Source organism: Amphimedon queenslandica, unplaced genomic scaffold (genome assembly GCF_000090795.2).
Source record: "Amphimedon queenslandica unplaced genomic scaffold, v1.1 AMPQUscaffold_13506, whole genome shotgun sequence".
Lineage (NCBI taxonomy): Eukaryota > Metazoa > Porifera > Demospongiae > Haplosclerida > Niphatidae > Amphimedon > Amphimedon queenslandica.
In genome coordinates this window covers 315,769-341,646 of record NW_003546258.1, presented here as the reverse complement: position 1 = coordinate 341,646, position 25,878 = coordinate 315,769, and the positions used below count along the sequence as shown (strand labels likewise).

General features: G+C 36.5%; 4 protein-coding genes and 1 pseudogene across 6 annotated transcripts; 4 read left to right on the top strand and 1 right to left on the bottom strand.

The window, feature by feature from the left end:
- Positions 1-25: 25 nt before the first annotated feature.
- Positions 26-2,462, top strand: LOC100638928 (early growth response protein 1-B-like). The gene has a single exon (XM_003383893.2). The coding sequence runs from the start codon at positions 401-403 to the stop codon at positions 2,048-2,050; it is 1,650 nt and encodes a 549-aa protein (XP_003383941.1). The 5' UTR covers positions 26-400; the 3' UTR covers positions 2,051-2,462.
- Positions 2,453-8,292, bottom strand: LOC105316619 (bridging integrator 3-like). 3 transcript variants are annotated; one of them, XM_020008828.1, is made up of 12 exons: positions 8,183-8,292; positions 8,087-8,135; positions 8,003-8,018; positions 7,892-7,918; positions 6,503-6,543; positions 6,044-6,105; positions 4,345-4,424; positions 3,779-3,873; positions 3,585-3,645; positions 3,418-3,483; positions 3,074-3,208; positions 2,453-2,761 (listed from the first exon to the last, which is right to left on the bottom strand). In XM_020008828.1, exons 2-12 carry the CDS (start codon positions 8,092-8,094, stop codon positions 2,585-2,587), a joined length of 768 nt encoding a protein of 255 aa, XP_019864387.1. In that variant the 5' UTR covers positions 8,095-8,135; positions 8,183-8,292; the 3' UTR covers positions 2,453-2,584. The 3 variants fall into 3 exon arrangements, 2 of the variants coding, with proteins under 2 accessions (XP_019864387.1, XP_019864388.1); XM_020008829.1 differs by having other exon boundaries at positions 8,087-8,131; positions 8,183-8,268; XR_002191142.1 differs by having other exon boundaries at positions 2,687-2,761; positions 3,074-3,222.
- A 43-nt stretch (positions 8,293-8,335) lies between these two features.
- LOC109593764 (uncharacterized) lies at positions 8,336-23,458 on the top strand. Its single transcript, XM_020008826.1, has 25 exons — positions 8,336-8,471; positions 9,101-9,168; positions 9,966-10,539; positions 10,973-11,048; positions 11,465-11,935; positions 13,999-15,224; positions 15,613-15,652; positions 16,381-16,476; positions 16,658-16,898; positions 17,062-17,160; positions 17,481-17,549; positions 18,220-18,298; positions 18,351-18,406; positions 18,800-19,028; positions 19,221-19,325; positions 19,660-19,854; positions 20,433-20,519; positions 20,634-20,819; positions 21,300-21,518; positions 21,568-21,735; positions 21,853-22,083; positions 22,135-22,690; positions 22,753-22,892; positions 22,978-23,073; positions 23,119-23,458. The coding sequence occupies exons 1-25, from the start codon at positions 8,430-8,432 to the stop codon at positions 23,332-23,334; spliced, it is 5,565 nt and encodes a 1,854-aa protein (XP_019864385.1). The 5' UTR covers positions 8,336-8,429; the 3' UTR covers positions 23,335-23,458.
- Positions 23,459-23,485: 27 nt separating this feature from the next.
- LOC100633245 (ribonuclease P protein subunit p30-like) lies at positions 23,486-25,267 on the top strand. The gene is made up of 11 exons (XM_003383849.3): positions 23,486-23,586; positions 23,635-23,753; positions 23,806-23,868; positions 24,222-24,287; positions 24,362-24,451; positions 24,493-24,544; positions 24,591-24,655; positions 24,698-24,727; positions 24,774-24,811; positions 24,891-24,970; positions 25,016-25,267. Exons 1-11 carry the CDS (start codon positions 23,496-23,498, stop codon positions 25,153-25,155), a joined length of 834 nt encoding a protein of 277 aa, XP_003383897.1. The 5' UTR covers positions 23,486-23,495; the 3' UTR covers positions 25,156-25,267.
- Positions 25,268-25,295: 28 nt separating this feature from the next.
- LOC100638801 (iduronate 2-sulfatase pseudogene) overlaps positions 25,296-25,878 on the top strand; it is a 3,461-nt pseudogene continuing 2,878 nt past the window's right edge.

Below are 25,878 nucleotides of genomic sequence, written 5' to 3'. Positions count from 1 at the left end.
CGGGGTTGAAAAAAGGCTCAATGCGTGGGCTTGCCTAATTGGCTTCTGTTAATATGCAGATATGGTTGGATCTAATTGGATTATGACAACTGTGGCTCTGCCTTCTTCCTTACTAGTACATGTTGTGGTAAAAAGGGGCTTCTCTTACTCCACCGACGCCTTTTGCTAGACTGATTGTCGAAGGGAATGAAAACATCCCGTCAGAGGCTAACCACTAACGCCCACGTATTCTGTGCTCCAGTCTTGTAAAGTGGGGTATAAAACCAAGCCTGCCTAAAGCAATCTCTTGTTATAGTGAAGTCAACGAAGGCCTTGCAGGTTGCCTCATCACACTAGCTCCACAGAGAGAAGCCTGGATAATAGTATTGAGCTTTTTAGCAGTGACAGCAGCAGGAGGTCAATGGCGGCCGTACAGGTTTGCATGCAGCAACAGCAACAGGAGAACCCTTTCACAAACATCTCTCGTACTACTGCCTGCGTTAACTGGAACTACCAGGGATCCATGAATCCTTCTCCTACAGGTCTACCGATTAGCAGTGGCAATAGCAACCTGCCTTACATAGCTCAGCAGCACAACATACAGTACAGTGTCACTACATACAAGCCGCAGCAGTATTACGAGTATGAATGCAACACACCTCCAGTCGGTGAGGGACCACCAGTCACCAGTTTCTGCAGTCCAGACTACACCAAGAGCCGCCCTCTCTCCCACTACACTTCCACTAATTCCCTCCACGGTGCAGAAATGGGTGTATTGACTGCTGCGAATACAACAGCATCGCAGGCAGCTCTCCCTCCAACTGAATGGTTCACTGGAGGCACGTCCGTGGCCTCTCGTTTCTCTCCGTTGAATACTCCCCGTTTCCCCCCGCATACTGCCGCACTCGTTTCACAGCCATTTATCAGCCAACCCACGGTTCTTCCCACCTGGCCTATGGAAACCGCCGCTAGCCCGAACACCAGCACCTCCAACAGTCTCCTACCACCACCAGCGCAGCCAAACGACCCACTACAAGTAATCTCTGAGACAGAGTCGCCCTCATCACAGGCAATCGTTTCTTCAATATGTTCAGCAGGCTCGAGCGCCAATGAACTGCCCACGCTTCCTTACATCCCGTCATTGGACCCACAGAACCATGTAGCCACCTCCTCCTTCTCCCCTCTCTCAATGCCACACCCATCCTCACAAGGAACTGGGATATCATCACTCACGGCTTCGTTAAATATCCTTCATTCCATTGGACAAGGGCTGCCAGCCGCGAGGACTAACAGAAAACCCAGGCGACAGAACCCGGCTAACAGCAACAGCCCTAGAAAACCCAAACCAGAGAAGAAGTCGCCAACCGAGAAACCTCACGTTTGCCCGGTTGACAACTGCGGGAAAAGGTTTTCACGCTCTGATGAACTAACGCGTCACCTTCGCATTCACACGGGACAAAAGCCGTTCCAATGTCACATATGTCTTCGGTGCTTCTCTCGCTCGGATCACCTCACGACGCACATAAGGACTCATACCGGGGAGAAACCCTTTGCCTGTGATGTGTGTGGGCGTAGGTTTGCAAGATCCGACGAGAGAAAGAGACACAAGAAAGTACACGACAAAGAAATGGTCCACCAAGTGAACAGAAACTTACAAAGTTCAGAGCCGAATCCTCAAGTGGCCACGTCTCCAAAGGAGCAGCCGAATGACGACAGCGGACTAGCCTCGATTCACGTTAGCTATCAAACTCCACCCACTTCTAATCCAGGTGGATTAGTAGCAACTTCCACTGCGAGTGTAGAAGAAATTAAACTAGAGCCTCTGTCTCTCCCGTCAACCCAACAAGGACAGCAAGAGGGAGCTGCCATGTTATTGCAACAAGAGGGACTAGTTCTACCATCGGATCAACAGGAAAGCTTATTGATATCCTCCGTCCAGCAAGGAGGACTCCTAATACAACAGGAAGGTTTAATCATGTCCCAGCCTGATAGCCTTGTTACTACTCTACAGCAGGAGGCTCTGCCACAGCAGCAGCAACAAGGTCTAACTCAGACGACGACATCCCCTTGACTTTAACGTGGTATTTATAATTAATCTTACTAGCTTTAAAGTGACTATGACTCTGCACTACTACTAAATAAATAAATTTTTTCATTTTCTTTTCTTTACTTTGGTACATATCTTTGTACATCTTTTCCCTTCACTCTCTCACATTATCAGTTTTTTCTTCATTAAGTAACACATACCCCCCAACACAATTCCACACACACACAGTCACAAACATTTTCTTTTTCCTCTTGTTCACCATTATTCAAATCATCCACTCTCTTTTTTCTCTCCCTCTTCCCCCCCCCCCTCTCTCTCTGTTCACATGGTTTTTTGTAAATAAAGATAAAATAAACAATAATAATAATTATATAGTTTTTGTTGTTAAAAATAATAATTATCAAAAAACACCTTCAAGATTGTTGATACAGTAAAAGTGATGTTTTTCTTTGCTAATGAGCGAAGAGTTATTATTTCACATAAAAATAACAAAAAAGATTTCATTGAAAGGTCAAAAAATAAAAGCAGTCAGCGAGCTTCATGTATACACGGCATCCATCAAGTCTCTCCTACTATAGAGAGAGACTTTATTTGTGAGAAAATATCGTCTAAAGTGGGACAGTTGTCATTTTTGTCTCCTTTTCCGTCTTCTGCCTTTTCTGGAGTTGCCAACTGTGATTTTATGCTTTCGAGACAATCTCTTAGAGTATTGGCACAGTTTTGATGATATAGTAACTGGAAGGGAAAGGGAAAGGCAGAAAGAGGGGGAGGGAGAAGAGAGAGAGCATGTAAACAGCATCACATACAGTGGGAGTACAGGAAGAAGAATTAGGAAAGAAAAGATTTGAGGGGATGTATACAGTTGTAAGCCATAAACAAAGCCGTAAACAAAGCAAGAATTAGGCTATATACTATTGAATTACAATAAATACATGCAAAAGGGAATAGACAAGAAAAAAGGGTACAAAGACAGGAAGATACATAGACGGATTATAATGACAATGAAGCCACTTCCAGTATAACTAAGAAACAGGCACATGAGCTCACCTCTGAAGACATCATTGCTTTAAGACAAGGATCAAATACATCAACTCTCTTTTCATGCAGTTGTGGTAGCTCTGTCATTAGTTGACTGTTAATCTTCTCAAATTCTGATTTTGCCGACGATAATTTGCGTTGTGTCTATAAAAATGATACTAAAGGTTACCTTTAGATTAATAGAGCATTTTATTAGGATATAATCATACTACATGTGACATATGAAGCATTACATGTACATGTAAATACACATGAACTTCATTATTGCGTAACTGCTACATGCACAGTATCATGTACATACATGTACATGTATTACACACAGGTCACAATGATGCAAAGAAAAACTAACTTACCAGCTCCAGTTTAGCAGACTGTGATGCCTGTCTTTTCTCTAGTTTACCTTGCTGTCTCTCTAGCTCCTACAAATGAAAATAAAAGTAAAACTATACATACATGTAACATTCACAAAAGAAATGAATCTCTTCTTCTCTCACTAAAGTACAAGTAAACTAAACTGTACCTGTAGCCTAGCGTCCCTTTGCTTTATATGTACATCAATATGCTTATAAACATTATGGAATCTACAAATGATAATAATAATACACATGTACATTAATACTGAAACATGTGATAAGTAAATCATTACGGTTTGTGGTTGAAATATAATTCATTATTACTATAATGCTATAGTGCATTTACATGCAGTTAGAGTACCTTTTAATAGGGTCAGAGAATACTATCTCTTGTCTTGATTTATGTTCTTTGCTGTGTGACTGTAGCTCATCAAAACAGCTCCCAGCACTATCCACCTACCAGATAAAGACACAGGTATCAAAACAGGATGAGAGATAAGGCTTCTGGTAGAGTTCTCATAATTCATAGTAAAGAAAAAAGCCAGTTTGTGTAGGCACAGGATGTACAAAGTGGCTTCAAGTCTGCCCACTTATTCTAGACTTTTCTATAATGAGCTACAGTTAGAAAGGAAACTGAAGGAGAAGATTTGGTCTGGGGTGATTTCCAGATAACCACTTGGCCTTACAACTAAATGACAGCATTGCACGATGCTACAAATACCCGGACAGTGTATATACACAAACAAAATAATTCAATTAATTACAACTAGGTCTTTGGAGAGAGAGAGAGGGGGGGGGAGAGCAGAAGAGAGAGAGGGAGATTATGAAAAAGTATAGCACTGGCTTAATATTTATGTAATAGACTAAAAGGAATTAAGCTATGCAGTCTAAAATGAATAGTTAGAATTTTGTTTACATTATACTTACAATAGATTTGAGTGGCTCTGTTTTTGAAGAGGGCGAAGAATGAAGGTCACTGAATATCTTAGCATTTGCACGTGCTTGAGCTACACAAAAACAAAATGAAATACAAAAGGGAACATTAAAGTGTATGTATACAATAAGAGGAAGGAAAAAGAGTGAGGGGGAGAGAAAGAGAGTTCAGGATTGTGAAATCACTAATGATCGGTCAATGACATTAAGGCACACGTGAGTGGTTCTACTACAACCAAATAAGGGCATAACAAACTGAAGTTTAGTCAAAGACAACCAACGTTCAGAAGTCTCTTTAGTGCATCAGTACGATGACATCAGTCCATATAAATACACTTTAATCATTTCTTAATATAGCATGAAACCATACCCGTATTATAGTAAGAGTACAATGGTGCCACTTGGGTTAAACCTTATGCATAAGGACAGTACAATAGTAAATATATGAGTACAAGTCTGTGTGTGTATATATTTACTTATATAGTGTGATTAGTAATAAGCTTTTGACTATATAGGTTTCTCCATCCCTTTTTATCTCTCTCCCTCCCTCTCTTTCTCTCTCCCTCCCTCTCTAAAATTTCTCTCTCCCTCCCTCTCTTTCTCTCTCTTTTGTTCTCTCCCTCTCTTCCTCTCTCTTTCTTGTTTCTCTTTCCCTCTCTTTCTTTCTCCCAAATTAAGCGTGTCTGTGTTTAAATGACCAAAATATAAAGCATTAATAACATTAGAGTCACATACCACCATAACCCAATGCTCGAGCTCTAACTTGTAATGCAATAATGAACTGATTCGCTTTTAATCGAGTCTGTGACATATAATATTTCATTGTGTGTCAGGATAATGTCATTATGAACTTTAATATCAAGCACGTGGTGTGTCTGGATCAGAGAAACTGAATACATTGGCTATATGTACTTGTTACCAAACTAAGCACAAACATAAGGATTATTATCAAAGTACGTGTGTAGCTCTCGCTCTTCCACAAAGCAGCATCAGCTTTGCATTACGAGGCATAAATGAGCCAAACTTCTCATACGCTACTAGACTGGGACAAATCAGGAAGTGAACCTAACCTTTAATGAGTTGTGTTCTGGTTGGTTATATTAGCTACGGTTGACTTCAATCTTAGTTTGGTAAGTGGGTAAACTTTCAATTAAAACTTATACTGATTGGACTATTGCTATAAGGCTTTGAGTGCTGCTGTATGATCCAAGATGGAGTTGAGACAAACTACCTTATAAACTTAAGCACATATTGCAAGGAGATACACTGTACATGTACTTCTCTTCAGAAAAAGTAAGTTTATTGTATAGACAATTTTATGGTTGAGGAAATCAAGCTAAGTGGGCAGGAAGAGTGATTTGCAGTTGACTGGAGGCATTCAATGTCAAGGTTACTAATGACAAAACTTTATTGATACGTTTTAACTGAAAGATAGACAATACAGAGATAAAAGAAGGAGAGAAAAGAAAAAGAGAGCGAGAGAGGGGAAAGAAGGCAAAAATGGTGAAGGAGAAACGGAATCCAAAAAAGAGAACAAAGATTATTAAAAAAGAGAGAGAAAGAACAGAGTCAAAAAAGCCCCAGAGACAAAGAAAGGCGGAATGGAATTTTAAATATAAAATGACATCACAGTGTAGATTAGTAAATATTCACAGGATCGTATGACTTATGCAATATAGCTTAGTGAGCTTACCTGATTCAGATTCCAGACATTTTGTCATTCCTTTGTACAGCCTCTTAGATGCCGACTGCATACTACAAGTACATTTTAGTTAAACACTCGCATTAAACTAAAGTATACATTATATCATCTACTTGTACATGCACATCGCCCAGGATGACAATCTTGTTATAGCATGACCACAAATTAGTTATGATTTCATCCATAGCAACCAATTGATGTAATCACAACAGTTCAAATAAATGTACATGTACATGTACATTGTATATGTACATGTACATGTACCAAAAAGCTCTATCTTACATATAGCTATAGGTGCATTAAATATTTGTCAATATAAATGTGATGCATAGAACATAATTATAAGAGTAATTATAAAAAGAGGATCATTACTATATACATGTACATATTATACATACATAACTTCATATAGTAATTGTACTACGTTTTAATCATATAAGGTATACTTACTGGTGAAGCTTTTGGACTTCTGCCTCAAATTGTACATCTTCCTATACACAAAATGAAACCACATACAACAAATGAAATATAATAATAATAATAATAAAGATCAAAAATACCCTACCTACCTAGCACACGTACATGTACATGTACATATGCATTATAGTACGTGTGTATGAAGTTGCACAATATCTAGGATTGTTTTCAGATCATATGATGATAGTTATTAAATAGATGCTGCTAAAGTGAAGCTTGTGGTTGAAATCAATGCAAAGCCAGTATCAAGATCAGCACTGATAACTTTTAAAAATATGTGATGTAAAATGTACACCTCACTATAGCAGAGTAATAATTTACTCTTGATTATAGGAATTTAAAGATTAAATTCTCTACATAGTAATAGGCCTAGTGTGCATGTACATGGCTGATTCAAACATTAAAAATGATAAAGAATAATGAAACTAGAATATTAAATATGAAATACCACATCAATAAATTCAATACGCATTGTAGATACAGCCATACAAGTCGTGGTCATCTAATAGCTCTTTCAATTGAGCTCATTGTGCTACAGTCCTAGCATAATAAGATGCAAACTAACAAAGGTCTCATTATGTCTAGAGGGCCAAGACTCAACAGGAAACTGCCAGAATGTCCGAATAATCAAGAACCCTAGCGTCACTCAGGTCTTTTGTCACGACACTATGACAACCAAGTGTCTTCTTGAATGACTGAAATGATTGAAATGAGCTATGTTGGCTCCGTGTCAAATATTAGAGGCTTTCTGTGACATGGTTACATAATATTAAAACTCTTGAGAAAACCTAAACAATGTACAATAGATCCAAGGAGAGTGCTGTATATTGCAATGGACGCTCTCTATAGCATACACCTCCATTTAACGGACAGCACCTAGTGTACCAATTAGATTCCTTACTGTATAAAATAACCTCCACATAAAGGACACCTCTGTATAACAGACAAAATTTCTTGTCCTTTAGTGTCCGTTATATAAAGGCAAGTGACTACACTATGATAAGAGTACTCTTGACTGTAATTATTATTATAATAGTTTTAATTATTATAATAATTATTATTGTACGTGTATATATTACAGAGCATTTGGTTACTTGAAAAAACATGAAATGAATAACAATTGCTCCACTTGATTGCATTTTAAACAAACAACTTAAGTATCAGAGATCATAGAGGGCACATCCCAAATCATGGTCAAAAGGTTAAAAAAACAAACAACATTCAACAGTGAAACAAGTATGAAGGTTATGACAACAATACTCATGGTTCCGACTTAAAACCTTACCCAGAATATACAAACTATTACAAGAGATAATTTCCTCCCACTAAAATAAAATAAATAAACTACCGGTATGAGCTGACCTGTTTTGTTTTCCGACTTGAGAAAGCCTGCAAGCAAATGAATAGATAATGGAAATCATAATAGTTTAGCATGTAATTGTTCTAATTAACTAACGAGCCGGTTGTACATACTTTCTTAAATGGATTCCTATGAAAAATAAATAAATAAATAATCATTAAAATTTTTTATGATAAGACTTCCCTCAATTAACATACCTAATCATTGCACCAGTTGCTGGTATTTCTAGTATGATGCGCTTACTAACTGAAAAAGAAAAAAAATTGCGGGACATGAATGCATAAAGAGCTCACAAGTTAAATGCTCTCTATCGTTGACACTATGTCCTTGACATTTTATCACCTACTGCCGATTCAGCCATTGTACTGGGTGGGTTTGTTTACAGTGATGCAACGTCATAATTAGTCATCACGAGTCATACTCATTCTCTCACGTGATCCAGCCAGCCACACACGTGGTCATTATTACAGGCAAGGAGAACGACTGGTTTATGCTCGTTCTTTTATTGAAAGTAACCTACAATAGGGAAGTCTATTAAAGATGGAGCTTTTAGAGGAAGAAGAAAGATCTACAATCTCACAGGTAAGCTCTAATTTAAGTTCCTAAATCCTGATATACGGGGAGAAACTCCCGCCACGTGTTTGTGTTGTCTAGATAGTGTCCCGCCTACGCTCTAGAATAAACCTCTGATAGGATCTAGTGTGTATTTAATTGTGTCTTGTTTAGTTTGTGCTCGTAAAATAAAGCATCTTAGTCTGCTCTCTTTGTACCCACTTGCGTTAGTAGGCGTAATTACACAATAAATGTACCTGTAAAGAATCCCTGTACATGTTTTTTATTATCATTAAAGTGTGTATGACATACCTATGTGTGTTTGTATGGATGCATCAAAATTTGAGCCCACAAGAATTAATTTATACCATTTACACCTTTAATTATGTATGCATGTACATACATGTATATGTATGTGTACATATGTACTTAGTGTGTGTACATTATGTCACTTGGAAAAGTTTTGTAAATTGTTATTTCTCTACTTGATTATATTTCTTAACATAACATTATTTTGCTTTATTTCTGTTTACTTTGACGTGTTTTTGTTTAGCCATTGTTTATTTTATATTCCATTACGGATATTTATTTTTATGAACACCAACTTTATTATTATTGTAATTATTATTATTATTATTATTATTATTTGTTGTGATTAGGTACTCCTTGGAAAGAGAATGTCGCTTGTCATAAAGAAAGTTGACATTAAAGATTTCATTAATAATAGGTGAGTATACTTAAGTTGCTGTTATATTCTAATTATTAATGTTGTGTTATATACATGTACACGTACATGTGGTAAGTACACAGGGTTTCCATAAAGCATGCTAAGTGAACTAAGCAGCATGAGCTTCATGAGCTGACAAGTACCGTATACTGGGAAATTTTCGAGTAGCCAAATTTTCGCGAATTTCACGTTTTTTGCTCTGTCGCGAAAATAAAAATCGCGAAATTCTAAATTTCTATTGCCACGTGGTGGAGTTTACAGGCTATTCGCGAAAATATTATTTTGTGAAATCTTACAAATGCAAAATTCGCGAAAATTTAGTGACGCGAAAATATCCCAGTATACGGTACTAAACTCATACATGTACATTGTACATGTATGTATACATGGCTTTTGGAGCAACTTTAAAAATTTATAAAAAATTCAATTGTGACCAGAATCAGCTCAAACTTTCTACACAATATAAGAACATGTATATGTATCAGAAAAAGTTATAAAAGTGGTGAATTCTCTCTTTGTCATTTTTGATGAGATTTGGCTGATGACCCTGTACTATAGTACAGGGACTTTGGCCCAATTTTGTAATAATTGTAAAAAATTGATTTTGACCGAAATCAGCTCAAACTTTCTATGCAACAAAAGAACATGTTTATGTATCAGAAAATGTAATATAAATAAAGAATTCTCTCCTAGCAATTTTTTGATAAAAAATGCACCTCATAGTACAGAACTAACTGTATGACATATCAATATAGAATCTTTGTATTTAGTTAAATGTATTTTCTCTCTTTCTCTAGTCCTGATGACGAGTTTATAATCTCTTATCCAATATCAATGTGTCACATTTATGGTAGCTCTACCAGTAGATCCGGTCGTAGGATTAAACCAAACACTTTATACGATGATATGTACATGTTCAACTATCTACCGCTTAACCGAAACTCAAATAACTCCTCTATGCAGTGTACTCCTACCAGGGCACTTAAGAAGCTACCGAAAGCCTTGAGCAAAGCGAAAGTCTCCATTAAGAAGGAGACTCCTCTTATTAATAGTCCATTGAAAGACCCAGGCAGTGTTTTGACCAATCTCTCGGTTAACATGTGCAATGAACCGTTTAATGAAAGCAGCCTCGAGCAGTCGATTTTTGATTCGACTTTTTCTACGCCAGTTTTTTCAAGCGGAAAGAAGAAGACCAGCAAGAAGGAAAAGAAGACTAACAAGACTCCCGCATCTACTAAGAAAAGGAGAGTCTTGAGAGACTCGTCTCCTGGTGGATTATTAGAAGATAGAGAGAGTGCTTCTGAGTCTATTGATCAGGAATTGTCCACTAGGAAAGGCTACAAAAGGAGAAGAATTGATGATGAAGATGAGGTATGTGACGTGTGTGTGTGTGTGTATTTTAAATATTGGGTGGGTGGGTGGGTTGATAATTAGCGATTTGTTTGTAAATACTTCATATAATAGCGGCTGTCATTATTGCGTTAATGTATCCTGTATCATGCACTCTTAATTACATATGTCTCTAATGTTTATTTTTCTTGAGTGGTACATTGTATATGCACACTTCTTCTTGTTGATGTTTTGTATAGTGTCTCATCACTCCATTCCAGTATGGTTTCTGTCTTAGAAACGGAAATAAACACAACTGAGTGTGCAGGGAGTCAGACTGGGTGTCCCTCTCTGAATATTCCCCTTTTGAATTTTAAAGTAGCCCCTTTGAATTTTGAAGTGTTTCATTACTCTCCCTGTAGTAACTAATCAAATTTAATTTATTATTTATTTATTTATTATTTGTGTGATTTAGGATAGTATTTGCGATGATGAAAGCAACTCCAATGCATTGGCAAGACTGAGGGAACAGCTCCACCTAACCACACCAGGTACCTTATAATTATTATTACCAGCCCTATGTACATGTACATGTAAATTATAATCGTTATTAGCAGTTTATAAGAGAAGTTCTAGCCTCTTATATGTTACACGTACCTTTTTTCAAGCCATAATTACATGTATATCAATCTCAATAAACTTGTAATTTTGAGCTGTATTGGTTTCGACAGCATTAAAACCAATTTCATAGCACAAAGATTACTTATTAACATTTATTATTATTGATAGTACACATTTCAGTTCTCACCAAATGGAAGTCCATTCTTTCACATAATTGTGCAACGTACGCATGTACATGTACATGTATGTACATGTACATGTATGTACATGTAATATCATTGAAATACATGCACACCAACTATTTCCATATAGGCCATGTTATTTATTTATTTGTTTGTTTATTTAGAGTGTACCACCACGACTGTCGTTGTTTATGCCGACACTAACAACATTGCTTGTACCAGATCCATCGAGGTCGAGAGCTGTCAAGTCTCACCTGCAGCTGTAGCAGTGACAGACGAAGAAGAGACAGCAGAGAATATAAAGAATGACAGTATCGAGGCTGAGATAGATCAGTTACTTGACACTGATCTTGTTCTTAATGAGGACGAGCTGCTCTTTTCACACGAAATTGATCTTTTAGCTGACACCACCCCAATAAAGGACACACCCTCTCTCGATAATGTTGCAATGGAAGCGACGACATTTGGCACTCAAGACGTGTTGGCAGACGCTCTTTCGATTGGAATGAAAAGTGAATCTCTTTCGAGTGACATAGACCTCCTAATGAGTTGCTATGCTGGTAAAGATGGGAAGGATTGTACTGTTAGCGTGTTACAAGAGGGGCGTGTGATGAAACCTGTCACAGATTCTAAAGGTACCTGTAATTGTAAACCTATTGTTGGTCAGTATTTATTTCCCGGTGAGTATTTATTCTTTCACGATTAATTAAAACTTATAGTTATTTATTTATTCAATCTCTTTATTATTATTATTATTTTTATTTATAAATGTTTTAAGTGAAATGTAGGGAAATGGTTCATTATCAGCCCTCTTTTGTGGTCCTTTTGGCAGTATACACTTGCTCTCTATTGTTAATGCGTTAGTATCAAGTGCTGGGTGATATCACAGACCACATTCTATTCAACAGATAAAATATTGAATATAAGGAAACACCACTAACAATAGATGACCTGTCCTCACTACCTGCTTGTCAACTTAACTTCTTTGTGGTTTCGGCTGTTTGCCGATAATAATTAAGTGCCTTTTGTACTCCCGGCAAGTAGCAGGTGTTACATTCATTTATAGTTCTAAAAATGATTTTTGGGAGGTCTACGTCACGTAGTGAGTATTTTTGGTGTATGTCACATTTTTATTTGTTACTGTTTTGGCTGGAGTCACTATAATAGCCATTATATCATTGTTCCACTTCATTCATATTTAAAGTACAGCATTACCTTATGATCAACATGATATACACGTGCCAGGCCTGAGGTAATAGTAATATGTAATAGTAATTGTAATAGTAACGATTACAGGGTACCAAGTAATAGAGGATATGCGTGCTAAGTATATTCATAACTTTTAAGTACCGTATATCCAACCCACACAGTAAATTGGCTGCCATGTTGGACGTCAAGTTTATTAAGAGTTCAATGGGGGAAAACACATTTTCTTGCCTTGCTACCTTCTTGAGGCCTTTTTCGGAAGCTTAGAAAGCATCTTGAAGATCTAATGGGGTCTAGTAGTCACCTGAAAGATTGCTATCAAGAAATACAAAGCGGTTTCCTGGTACCAAGCCTTTTTCTATCATTTCTCCATTGCTGCCAATGGAAAACTGACATCCAACGAATTAATTTTTTTTCTTGAAAGTTATTACGGTATGCAATGAATGCATTTATTTTGCAATGAATATACTTAGCACGCATATCCTCTATAGTAATAGTAATAGATTACATTTATTTGTAATTGACCCCAGGCCTGACATGTGCATGTATCAAAGTTTCTGTTAAGTGAGTGAATTAGGAAGAGATATTGGCCACTTAGTTTCACCTACCCTTCTACTTACACCCCCCCTCCTTTTCTTAAAAAAAGTATTATATTTGTCTCTCCTCTTCTCCCAAAATTTTGAAAGAATGCAGTACCTCTATGGTGTCTCTAAAATATATTATTATTTTGAGGGGGATTCACTCAATTATTTTTAAAGTCTTACTTTAACCCTTTGTTAGCTCGCAGTTCATGTAGACTGTCACATTGCATTGGTGTGATGGTGGGTTGCTCTACTGTGTATTGACAGAGGAATATCAAATATTAGTTAATGGGAATTTTGTTTTGTCTCTCACAGCAAATTAATGGAGAGAGAATAAATGCACTATTAATACATCATTATCATTGTTATATTTAGAAATAAACTAAAAATGGGAGACTAAAAAATGGAGACCTACGTAGACCAAATATGAGAGACCAAAAGTCTCCTAAACTCACTCTAGATCTAACTGTTATTATTATTATTATTATTAATATTTGTTTATTTATTTGTTTATTTGTTTATATATTATATATACATTTGATTCACTTCCTCCTATTAATGCGATTGATTTCAGTGTGTATTTCATTATGCTGTACCTCATTCTCTTCCTTATTCAATCAGTTCTCCTTGTAAGGATAGCCTGACACTTATTAATTAATGGGGATTGTTTCCTGTGGGACTATGAGAATGCATGTGCAATGTGCATCTAGTATACTGTACATTGTGTATGTTAATACTTAATTTATTTCAATTCTGATACCACATCTATATTCATTGAACAATGTGCATGGTCGCTTTTACATATATGTTATCAATTTTATACATTCGCTAGCTTCTCTCTCTCTCCCTCTCCTTCAAAATTGCCAGCTATGCACGTGCTATATATTAAGATGTAAATTTTCCCTTTACAGGTTTGAATAGTGAGGACAGTCTCATCTTTTCTCCTATGGTCTCTAATGATAAAAGATCAAAAATGTCAGAGTCTGCCCTCACTGATTTGTCTATAGCTACTTCTCCTCCTCCTTCTTCCCTACCTCAGACTCCGCCCTTTACTCCTCTCACTCTTAACCCTCTTCCTTTTTCTTCTTTTCTTGCGAGTGAGCCTGGTAAACCTACTCGAAGGAGACTTACCAGATCCTCCTCGAGAACAATTAAATCTACAGCTTCTTCTCCGAAGACAAAGAGACAAGATGTCTTGTCCTTTACTTGTCTTCCTCTTTCCGAAAAGACATCAAAGGATTCCACGATCGGCGTTTCTGTTCCTCCCGCGCCTATTTTGACCACGCCCAATACCAGATCGGCTTCCAAGTCTAAGAAAGTGACTTTTGCTTCCGAAATGACGGATTCGTCTCCGCTTGGTTTGGTTGAACCGATTAAACAATTTGACAAATGTGTCGGATATGGGGCCATGCCTTCATTAATTGCCACGCCCACTAATGGAGATAAAGGTGGGGTTACTGAATTGAGTAGTGATGACGTTACTAAAAATAGCAACGAAAAGTGTAATGATGTTACTATTAATAGCACTGATCGTGTTACTAAGAATAGTAGCAAAACGGGTAGTAATGCTATTAATAATAGCACTGACATTGTTACTATTAATAGCACTAATGATGTTACTAATAATGGTATTACTATTAATAGCGCTAATGATGATTGCTTTGCTGTTGATGACGACGACGTGATATCGCTAACAGCCGAAGACACTTTTGAACAAATATCACCTCCGCCACTGAAAACTGAAATAAAAGAAAGACCAAAAGGCCGAGTATGGGAGAGACTTGGCCTTGGAAAGAAACCGGAAAGAGATAATGGAGAAAGAAAAGTGGGAGGAGTTTGGGATCGCCTTGAAGTAAAGGTAGAAAATCGAGGAAGAGGAAATGTTACTGACAAGACTAGCACAACTAGTCTTTGGGATCGGCTCGGAGATAAAGGTGGAAATGGTATTGTTGAGGAATTTAAAAAGGAGCAAGTGTCGTCCTGGGTTGCCCAGCAACGTCAGGCCACTCCCCCTTCTTATATAGTACCTCATTGCAGTGTTAATGGCAGTGGGCGTGGTTTTGGTTATGCCCCTCCCCCAAGAGTTATACCTTCTGGAGTAAGTCCTGTAATGTCTAGCAGTCTGGATCCTAATATGGTGAGTAGTTGTACACGTGTAATGTACGTCACAATTGTTGGTTATACCATATAGCGGGAGATTTTGGAGGGAGTAAAAATTGGTGAATTGCTAAATTTCATGATTGTTGGATTTTAATTTGACGAATTAGTGGCCACATGCCATTGAGCATGCGTATAATGGCTCGAAATGGTGGATTTTGTTTTGGTGAATGGCTGTCAAAATGCCAATTCGCCAAATTTAATTCTCTCCAAAATTTCCTGCTATATGGTAATATATGAGTGTACAATTGTTGCATTCATTATAAATCTATTTATTTGTACAGTGCAGTACATGTATGTATGCGTCATAGTGAATCCCTTAATATTTTTATTTTCCTGTAGCTAATATTTTGTTTTTCCTCCTTTAGTGGTGTAAATCAATTAACTCAATTCACTACACTTCATTCTGTAAGTGCTACATGCATACATGTACATGTACATGTATTTAACATATTACTTGCATCTCCCATGTGTCATTAACATAACCATACTTCCTTTATGATACATGTACATGGTCATGTTCACATCTGTCAGCGTGTACATATACATGTACCAGCATATGCCACTGTACAGAAACTTCACGTATATTGCATCAATAGTAATGAGGAGATATTTAATTTATATACCTGCATATATGATATTGTTTTTTTTAATCCCATGATGGCCAGTGGTGGGCGTCTGTTTGAAGAGGTGGATGACATTTCCCTTGGTTATAGGTTTCTACATGAGTTTAATAAAGTTTTTGTCAACATTTTCTGTTTGTTTTTACCATAAGAGTTGCTCCTTTTTACAACTTGAGGTTGTTGTGCTAACTATGTGTGTGTGAGTGTACATGTACATGTACGTGTGATGATATCGTTTTTTGTGTTATTTTTTATTATTAATCATTGCTGGCTTCAGTTTTTATTTTTAATTACTCGATAATCATAAAAACTTTCTGTTTCATTGCACGGTTTCGCACAAAGCCAGCTAAGTAAGCTAGAAAGCGTATGCTTTTAAAGCCTTTCACATTTCATGGCATATTTTTTTGAGAAATTTTAGCAATTCATAAAAAGTCTAGTTTTAATCTGAATCTGCTCAATCTTTTCTACACAACATCGGTACATTTTATTTTTATTTTTAAAAATATTTCCAAGGTCCTCATTTAAATGGGATTGATCGGAATTCAGTTGCCAAGAGACATTCTACTCAGCTGTTGAGGTTATTTCGATCCATCATTGACAGAAATTTCAGTGAGTTGACTGAGTTCCTATACCTCATAATAGGCACATATTATCACATTATTAGCTGCCGCTTTGCAAATTCAATAATTGTTATTGTGAATCATTTTAAGCTAATATGTTATTTATTAATTTTTCTCTAATCCTTTTCTCCTCTCCCTCTCTCTCTCTCTTTCACATTTCCATCCTTTAGCTGTAGCAGGAAAAGCTTATTTGTCACTGAGAGACAATTTCTCTGTTTCGTTCCAGCCCAGCATCCTAAATCCACTACTTAGCATATGTAGTGTTCAAACGGGTGGATCTTTGGTACCAAAACCTTACCTCGTAGCCGAGAAGGTTTTTGATGATTTGAGTATGGGAGGAAAGAGACGTGTTAGTTCAGCTGATCATATCAATATACTTAAAACACAAATTAATTGTCACAGATATTCAAGGTTAGATGCATTGAAGTTTAGAGTAGCTTAATGTACTACGTTTAACTATTATGATATCCTTTCCATGTGTAGGCCTGTACTTTGCCATTCCTAATATTATCATTAACTCTTTGACATTCTCTTTATGTTATTATTGTTTGTTTGTTTGTTTGTTTGTTTACAGTTTTATGCAGTACTACAAGGGCACACTGACTCTCGGTCTTTCGTTTTCTCCGGAGCATATGAAAATGTTGTTAACTGTTCTCAAAGCACTAGGGCCACAGTAAGGCAGGCACTGTTATTAATATACTGTACATGCACCATCATCTTCTGTACATTACATGCAGTATAGCACTTTAAATGTCATGGACAGAAACTTGCTGGAACAAACCTTTTAGAATGATTTTTAACTTTTATAGATGTGAAATTTTAGCATTATGACTTGGAGATGGGGTTATACATGTATGTACTTTGTTGAGTTTTGATATTGTGGTTCTATGCCTACCAGTCAGCTATTTTGAGCTAAACTAATGAAAGTTTTGTTCCTTGCAAAATTTATGATATTGATATAATGTCAGTGCTGTTCTGTATGTATACATATAGTTACACTGACAGTATTACAAGGTTGTTTGCTGATGCTACAAAGTGTTTTCAAGGAAAGGACTTGACAAGGTATATTCCTAGTTCAAAACTTACTGTACATGTAACTTAGGCCATTTTAAGAAATAGGCCAATTTTAAAAAAAGCAACCATAGATTTTTTGAAAAAATGGCTCTGCATGAAATCACCCCAAATTTTTATTACATTTTCTGATACATATTAATGTCCTTATGCTGTGTAGCAAGTTTAAGCCGATTCCGACTTCAAGTTTTCAAGTTACAGCCATTTTAAGAAAATACCAAAATTTTGAAAAATACCCAAGGCTATAGCCCATGGTTTTTTCCAAAAAATGGCTCCGAAATCACCCCAAATTTTTATTAAATTTTCTGATACATATTGATGTCCTTATGCTATGTAGCAAGTTTGAGGTGATTCCGACTTCAATTTTTCAAGTTACGGCCATTTTTAAAAAACGTCAAAATTCTGAAAAATACCCATGGTTTTTCCCAAAAAATGGCTCCGAAATCACCCTTAATTTTTATTACATTTTCTGATGCATATTAATGTTCTTATGCTATACATAAAGTTTGAGCTGTTTCTGACAAATAGTTTTCAAGTTATGAGCAGTTTTTAAAACAAGCCAATTTTAAAAATAACAATTAAGGCTATAGCCTATGAATTTTTCCGAAAATTGCTCTTAAAATTAACTTCGATTTTTTACATTTTATTATTTATTTTGTAGCTATATCGATGATCTTTTGATGTCTCTGGACAGACAGGTCTTAACGATTAATGCCACTCAGCTTCTTGGTTGGTTGAAAGTGAGTGTGACATTAATTAGAAAACATTTTTACCACTTTATTCATCATTCAGTGTAATGCCAAAATGACCTCCGAGCTCTCGTCTAAGACAATCTCATCACTTATTAGGTAAATTAAAATACAATTTATTATTATTTATTATTACAGTATAGCACTTTAATTCGACTTTTTATTTTTGCAGCTTACTAGTAACCTGCAAGCCATTGATCCACATCCATTATGCATACATAAATTGCTGCTAATTAATTTACCATTTTATACCAAAATCACCAAAATGAAGCTCTACCGTAGGGTGCCTTTTTTAGGCCTATAGATTTCGCGGATTTAATTTTTGCGAATTCATGCCGTCTGTTATTTTGTACACTATTGATTTGATTTTTGCAGGAAAAATTTTCGCCTATTTTTTTAAATTGCGAAATCTGCAAAATTTAAGGCCCTTGAAAAAAGGCGCCCTACGGTATTTTTATAATAATTATTTTCATTATATTTTTTATCTTTCAGTGTTTTTATGGAGTGTGGGCAGTCTGTTGGTGCTATGCACTGCCTTGAGACTTCTCGTAAAAGTATCCCTAGTTTAGGGGGCGTGGTTGGACAGCTAGCTGTTACCGTATTGCATAATTGGGCGTCTGTGTCTGCCTCCTCCTCTCCTTTGTTCTCTATTGAAATGAAGAGGCTGTTGGGGATCATAAAGTTGATGTCGCTGGACCAATGCTCATGCTTTTCAATACAAGTAATTAATGTGCTGCACAACTGGGATATTTTATAATGGAAATTGATGTGTTAAGCGTCTAATAAACTTCATGCTTGCCAAGCTTAAATTTTATTTTGTTACAAAAACTACAAGGTATTTATGGGTGTTTCTAATTATAAAAAAATTGCTTAATGTTTATTGAAATGCAGTTTATTAATTCTTTTTTTTCAGGACTGGGAAATGTTGCTATCATATAGTATTCGATTTGATTACATCACAACGTCACAGTGGCTCTTTGAAACTGCTTGCAAGTTGAAGCAGTTTGTCAGCAAGCAGGTAAGATTTTTTAACCATTGATTACAGCAATATTATAACCATATTCAAATAAATTATTGAATACCGTAGGGTACCTTTTTAAGGGCTATAAATTTTATGGATTTTGCGATTTTTTGAAGATTTGTAAAAAAATACTTTCGCGAAAATCAAATTTTACAGTACAAGATGGCAGACGGCATAAATTTGCGAAAATTAAATCTACAAATAGATTATTAGGCAGATTCATGAAATTTACAGCCCTCAAAAAAAGGCACCCTATGGTAACATGTTAATCATCATTATTATAGTGATATTCATTATTTTTTTTAAATTGTACTTTCTGTATTTTTTCTAGACCCAGTTCAACTTGGCCTGTTATTTTCTTAATCAAAGTTGCGTCGAATTGACATCAGACATCATCAAAGTCTTCCTCTCTCCTCTCCCTCCTCTGTCCTATCTCTTTCAACTTTGCGAGAAGCTTAACACTCGTCCTGTTTTCACCGCTGATCTCTATTCAATAATGATAGCATTGCTGCAAGCTAATCAGAAGGCAAGTAAAACAAATTTATGACATCATTTTTTATTTGTGAGCTTGCAAGTTGAAAAAACGAATTCTAAAATTAAACTAAAAACTCGAACGCTAACCAACATTAAGCCCAACATACACTATGCAACTTTTGTTGCAACTTGTTGCATGCAGCACAGTTTATACAGGAATCAATGAAGCTTGCAACATGTTGCATAAATAGAACTGTTTCCTATTTCATGCAGCATGTTGCAGGCTCCATTGACTCCTGTATAAACTGTGTTTCATGAAATAAGTTGCAACAAATGTTGCATAGTGTATGTAGGGCGTTACTGTACAGCAGGAAATTTTGGAGGGGATTAAATTTGGCGAATTTGGCGTTTTGATAGCCATTCACCAAAATTAAAATCCTCCATTTTGAGCCATTATATGCATGCTCAATGGCACATGGCCACAAATTTGCCAAAATTAAAATCCACCAATCACCAAAATTTTGCACTTCGCGAAATTTCCCGCGATACGGCACATGTTGTGTTTTCCCTGGCAAGATTACATGTACATGTTGTATTTGGTATATTTATTGTATTTTTTTATTGTTTTAGCCTCCCTCCAGCTGTTTCCGGTGGCTATTGACGTATCACAATAAATACGATAAATGCTACAATTTATTGGCAAACCTTATCAAACAGGTTTGTAGGATAATGTGCCAATTTTACACTTTTAATATTAATTATTGTAATTAAAAATTTCAAATTGGAGTCTATTTTTTGTATTTCCGATTTCTAATTAATCCTATTTTGTAGGCCTCATCAAGTAAGATACAATTAGAACCATATTTTTATAAAGCAGTTCTGCCTGAGCTGAGAACTTGGGGCAAGGACGGCGAAGCACTTACCTCTGTCTATAGGAGTTTAAGAAACCTTGAGCCTAGTCCGCCAGACAAAGAAAGAACTGTTGATGAGCAGAAGTTTGATGACAATTGTAACCTGGTAAGCCTGTAGATAGTGTTTTGTATATTTCTTGTTTTATATATATTTTCTCTCTGCAGCGAATTTATTGAGACACTTATTGTTTTGTGTGTTTTTCTTGTGTGTATTGTTATGCATTATATATATATATTGAAAACTGTTTTTGTTAAAATATAATTATTTAAGAAGAGAGAGAGAGAGAGAGAGGAATGGGACTTTGTAATACAGAGCTGAGCTACACTGTCCTCAGCCATTTCTCATCTTAATCACCAATCATAATTATGATTTCTGCTTTTTATGATAAGTTAATTTTCATTATCAAAAACCATCCTTTGTTTCAGAACTGCTCAATCTTCTTTTGATCTTTTGCTTTCTCTTCCTCAGCTCTGTATCACATTGTCTTAGACCAGGCTTAAGCCAACCTCTCTCTCTCTTTCTCTCTCTCTTCTGGATGGGATTATCTCTCTTACAAATTATTATTATATCACTTATACTTCATAGATCTCCAGTTCAAGTGGCGTCGGTAGCAGTCCGTCTGTCTCCATAGAAAGCTCTTCTCCTAATTACCCTCCTCCTCCTGTCAATGATGATGATAAATCAAAAGCAACTACAACTAGTGCTATACTGAATGACAAAAGCACTACTCCAGTGAATAATGCTACTCCTACTGTTAAGAATGATGATACTACTCGTAATGCGTCCCTCTGTTTACTAATTAAAGTACAGTCTACTAGAATATGCTTATATTTAAATGATTTATTAATCCTAGGAGAGTGGGTCTCAGGGACAGTTTGGTGCTGTGGCGGCCATTTTGTCTAATCTCCCATTGCATGGAGTCTATACCATTGAAATACTCCAGTCCACGCTAACTGCTGTACAGAATGGGCCCCTCAAACCATTCCAGGCCCTCCAGCAACTTGTAACGGCATTGAAAAAGGTACTTTGTAAATTAAAGCAATTAATGCCTTCCACATCATTGTTGTATGTTGTGGTTTTAAATTATTCCATATACTTTGATACTTCACACAAAAATTTATTGTTTTATCTTTTTTAGGCGAACGATACTGGAGCATTGTCTCCTCATGATTTGTGGGTTGCCGGTCAGATTGGAGTGTACCTCCTCTGCCAGTTATGTCAGTCTGACTCCTGGAAAGAAGCTTTTTATGTACTCCATTCCCTCCACTTGTGTGGCGTTCATTATGTAGGCGTGTCACCACCGCATTTATTGAGTCCAGCCCCTTCGTCTTGCTCTGTGGCTATTAATGCTGTTACTTGTTGTTTAAAGGTTAGTCCTAAGGTCATGTGATGTTCGTGTGATTAGTTTATAATACTGTAGGTCAATAAGCTGTCTGCTGTCATGCAAGTACTCAACGGCTGTCAGTTTATTCATTACGAGAATGAAGAAGAAGAGAAGCAAAGGAATGAGTTACTGTTGGATCTCGCTGATCAGTTTCTCAAAAATGGCGACACAAGCGATTCTTTTACTTGCCTTCTTGAGACTCTACACTCCATAACGGCTGAGGATCATGAGAGACTCGGTAGTCTAACAATAAATGCAATCAGTTCTTGGCTCAAGGAACCAGATAAGACAGAATCAGAGCCAGTCATTAAAGCTATTGGCTTTCTTTTTAAAGCTAAGCAATCACTCCCGTGCGATTTGTTTAGTCGTGTCATTTCTCGCTTGATCTCAAATCAGACTACAGTAGGTGATGACACAAAGGACTTGATATCATCAGCCATCCTTGCTGGCTGGTATCATTCAACTGATTCCAAGCCTCAGTCCATCGTATTGCCCTGTCTATTGACATCACTTGAAATTAATCTAATACTCCATGATCACTTGTCAAAAAACACTCTCACTGCTCTGGACTTTGAAGTTATCTGCCCATCAAGTGAGTGTTTATGCTATATTCCATTCATTCTGAAGGCTAACTTTGATTTATTTTTATTTCAGCATTACGTGCTGCAGTAGAGGACTGTTTGAGCTTAGACTTCAATCCATCACTGTCCATAACTAGCCGTACAGCAAGGCCTCCCACCAGTGTTGCACTGCTAGTATCTTCCTTCTCATTATCCAACTGGTACAAAGTTGAGGTATGCAAGCAAATCTATTTGTGGTACATGTAGATGTACATGTACATGTACTCTACTTACTAATGTGAATTATTTATTTTTATAGGACAAGAATAAGAAGAAATCTTACAAGAAACTGATTTGTGAACAAGTTGCCAATGAATTAAAGCCATATTGTATAGCAAAGAAGTTCAAAAGTGAAGTAAGCACTTGCTATATTTTTCTTTCCATATCACTCTTCTTCCAGGACGATCACATTCACTTGGTGAATGCATTGTGTCAGCATTTCTTTAAATTTGGAAAAGAAAGTAACTGGAGGCTAACCGATTTCATTCTCTCTCGCTTGCGATCAAAAATACAACTTGTATTTTCGTCCATTACTTGCTATGATTCCTCTTCTGTATTGATTAATGATATCTTAGAGGATAAATCTTTCCCATTAAGCAATGGAAGCATGAAATGATATTGATTGATGTAAATTATTTTCTTGTACATACACAGTTTGTTAAGATGTTTTATAATCATTTATTCCTCCACATGATAATTCTATACCCTTTTCCAATTAAAAGTTGAGTTATGCGAATGAGTATGCGGAAGAGTCCTGATTTATACCCACGTGTAATCATGGAGAAGCCTCCAAGACCTTGCTATACTGATTTTAAATTGTTGGCGAGAGGTCCTAGATTGTCTAATCTACTTGAAACTGCTTCTAAACGTGCGTGAGAGTACAATATCGATAGTTTGTATGTATTTTTTATTCCAGTGGGATACGAGAGGGTTGCTGTGGACGTTGAAGTGACCTTTGAGGGCAAGAAGACTGTTATTCCTCGTGTTGAAGAGCTAGACAAAGCATTAAAGGAGTTTGTAACACTACCTGAAGGAGTATGTCCTGAGATATAGTTACATTGTATTGTAGAGTACATTTCTGTTGTAGCTAGAGGTTTTGAGACGCATTACTATCAAAGTTGATAATCCTAATCTTCTTCATGTAATACAGGTCAGTATATGCTAGTATGATGCACCATACCAGCTATTAGTTAAGTCATTTACTTGCACTAACTAATTAACTTTCTTCAAATGGGGTCACAGACCATGGATTTTAGTACATCGTAGTTTCGCCAAAAATGAAAAGGAGAGAATTTTCCATTTAATTAGATTTTTTGATACATATAGATGTTCTTATGTTGTGTAGCAAGTTTGAGCTGATCCCGATCGAAATTGGATTTTTTACGAATTATTTAAAGTTACTAAAAATCAAGCCAAATGGCATTTAAATTGCCAAAAAAGTGACTAAGTTAGAACTTGGAAGAATACATTAAGCGACACATTAAAAATACATTATAATTGCAGGGATCAAATGCTCTGGAAGAGTATGACATAACAGCTTTACATATAACCAGTGAGAAGGCATTTCAAGTCAGTATAAGAATAAGAGATGAGAGAAATTGATGATATTCTCCACTTCAATGTTCATGATCATCATTGTATAGTCAATTGTTTCTACCATCACAACTGACATCATATCCCTGGAGTGGTCAGAGAGATTGGGGTTTCCGCTTAAATACACGCAAGTATCACAAGTAAATGAATGACTAAATGCACAATCATGAATATCAATTAGATATTAAGAAGAGGAACCTGTTTCGAGGTTTGTTATACTCCAGCTATTAAAAGTACTTTTACTTACAAATACAAGCTAAGCTATCATGCATTAATCAGGTTCCTCTCACTGCCGTCAGATAATCTCAAACATTATCCAATTGTCTACATTCAGTAAGGGAAAGGTTAGGAGATAGTTGTAGTGTTCATTTTTTGCTATTTATTAGGGAATCATCATCAGTAGTGGGGCAGAACATGTAAGTTAGCTTAATCCATGTTTCCTTTTTTTATTTTCATACTTAGCCACTTGAATTGAGGGGCCCTTTGGATGTCATCAACTTGTATCCTTTCCATTATTAATTTTTTAAAATTGCTATTGCAAAGATCCTCAGCTTAACTATATTATATTGGCATCATCAGATCCTGTTTGTTTGGCATGAAAGAAGAACACTGTAAAGCTACCATTACTAAGAACTGTGCACAGGTCATCTCACATGCAAGTAAGTCAGAATAAAAATGCTTTTAAAAATTCTTTTGTTGTATAGGACAAAGAACAGACATTGTTAAAGGTGCTGTCCTATGTCAATTCCTTCCATCATCTGCTTCAGATGATTATGTGAAGGAAGAAGGAGCTACATTATCAGAGACTAGGAAAAGGTCTAGATCTCCAGAGCCTGAAACATAATTAAGTTGTGCTTAGTTAGCAGGATAGCTCACTTTAGTGACATTCATTCATTCATGCAGTGCTTTAATAAGATTCATATCTTTATGTGGCATGATTTTGCCCACCATATATGTAAAAATTACTCTACACTAAGCACAAAATTAGTATCCTAAAAGCTGCAATGAGTTCTTGGGCTGTCTTTGTTTGTTTTGCAGTCTTTTTCCTTACTGCAAGTGGCAAGAAGAATGTCCTCTTCTTTGCTGTTGATGACTTGAGGCCAGACCTAGGTGCTTATGGTGTCGATTTTATCAAGAGTCCAAACATTGATGAGCTAGCTTCAAAGTCAATGTTATTTGAAAGAGCTTACTGCCAGATAGCAGTGTGTTCACCATCTCGTGCTTCATTGCTCACAGGACGCAGGCCAGATACCAATCATGTGTGGAAGATATCAGGTGATGAGTACTGGCGTACAGTACCTAATGCCACCAATGCTACTACAATCCCTCAATACTTCAAGGAAAATGGTTATATATCTATTGGTATGGGCAAGATATTTCATCCAGGACCACCAAGCGGTAATGATGATGACAAGTATTCCTGGAGCCCGGAGGGTCTTCCTTACTTTCATGGAAAAGCAGACACTTCTGCTGCAAAAAGAGCATCTTGGTACGACTTCGATGTGCCTGATAACAAGCTGAGGGATGGTCAGATTGCCGATAATGCTGTAAATGTTTTACAGCAAAT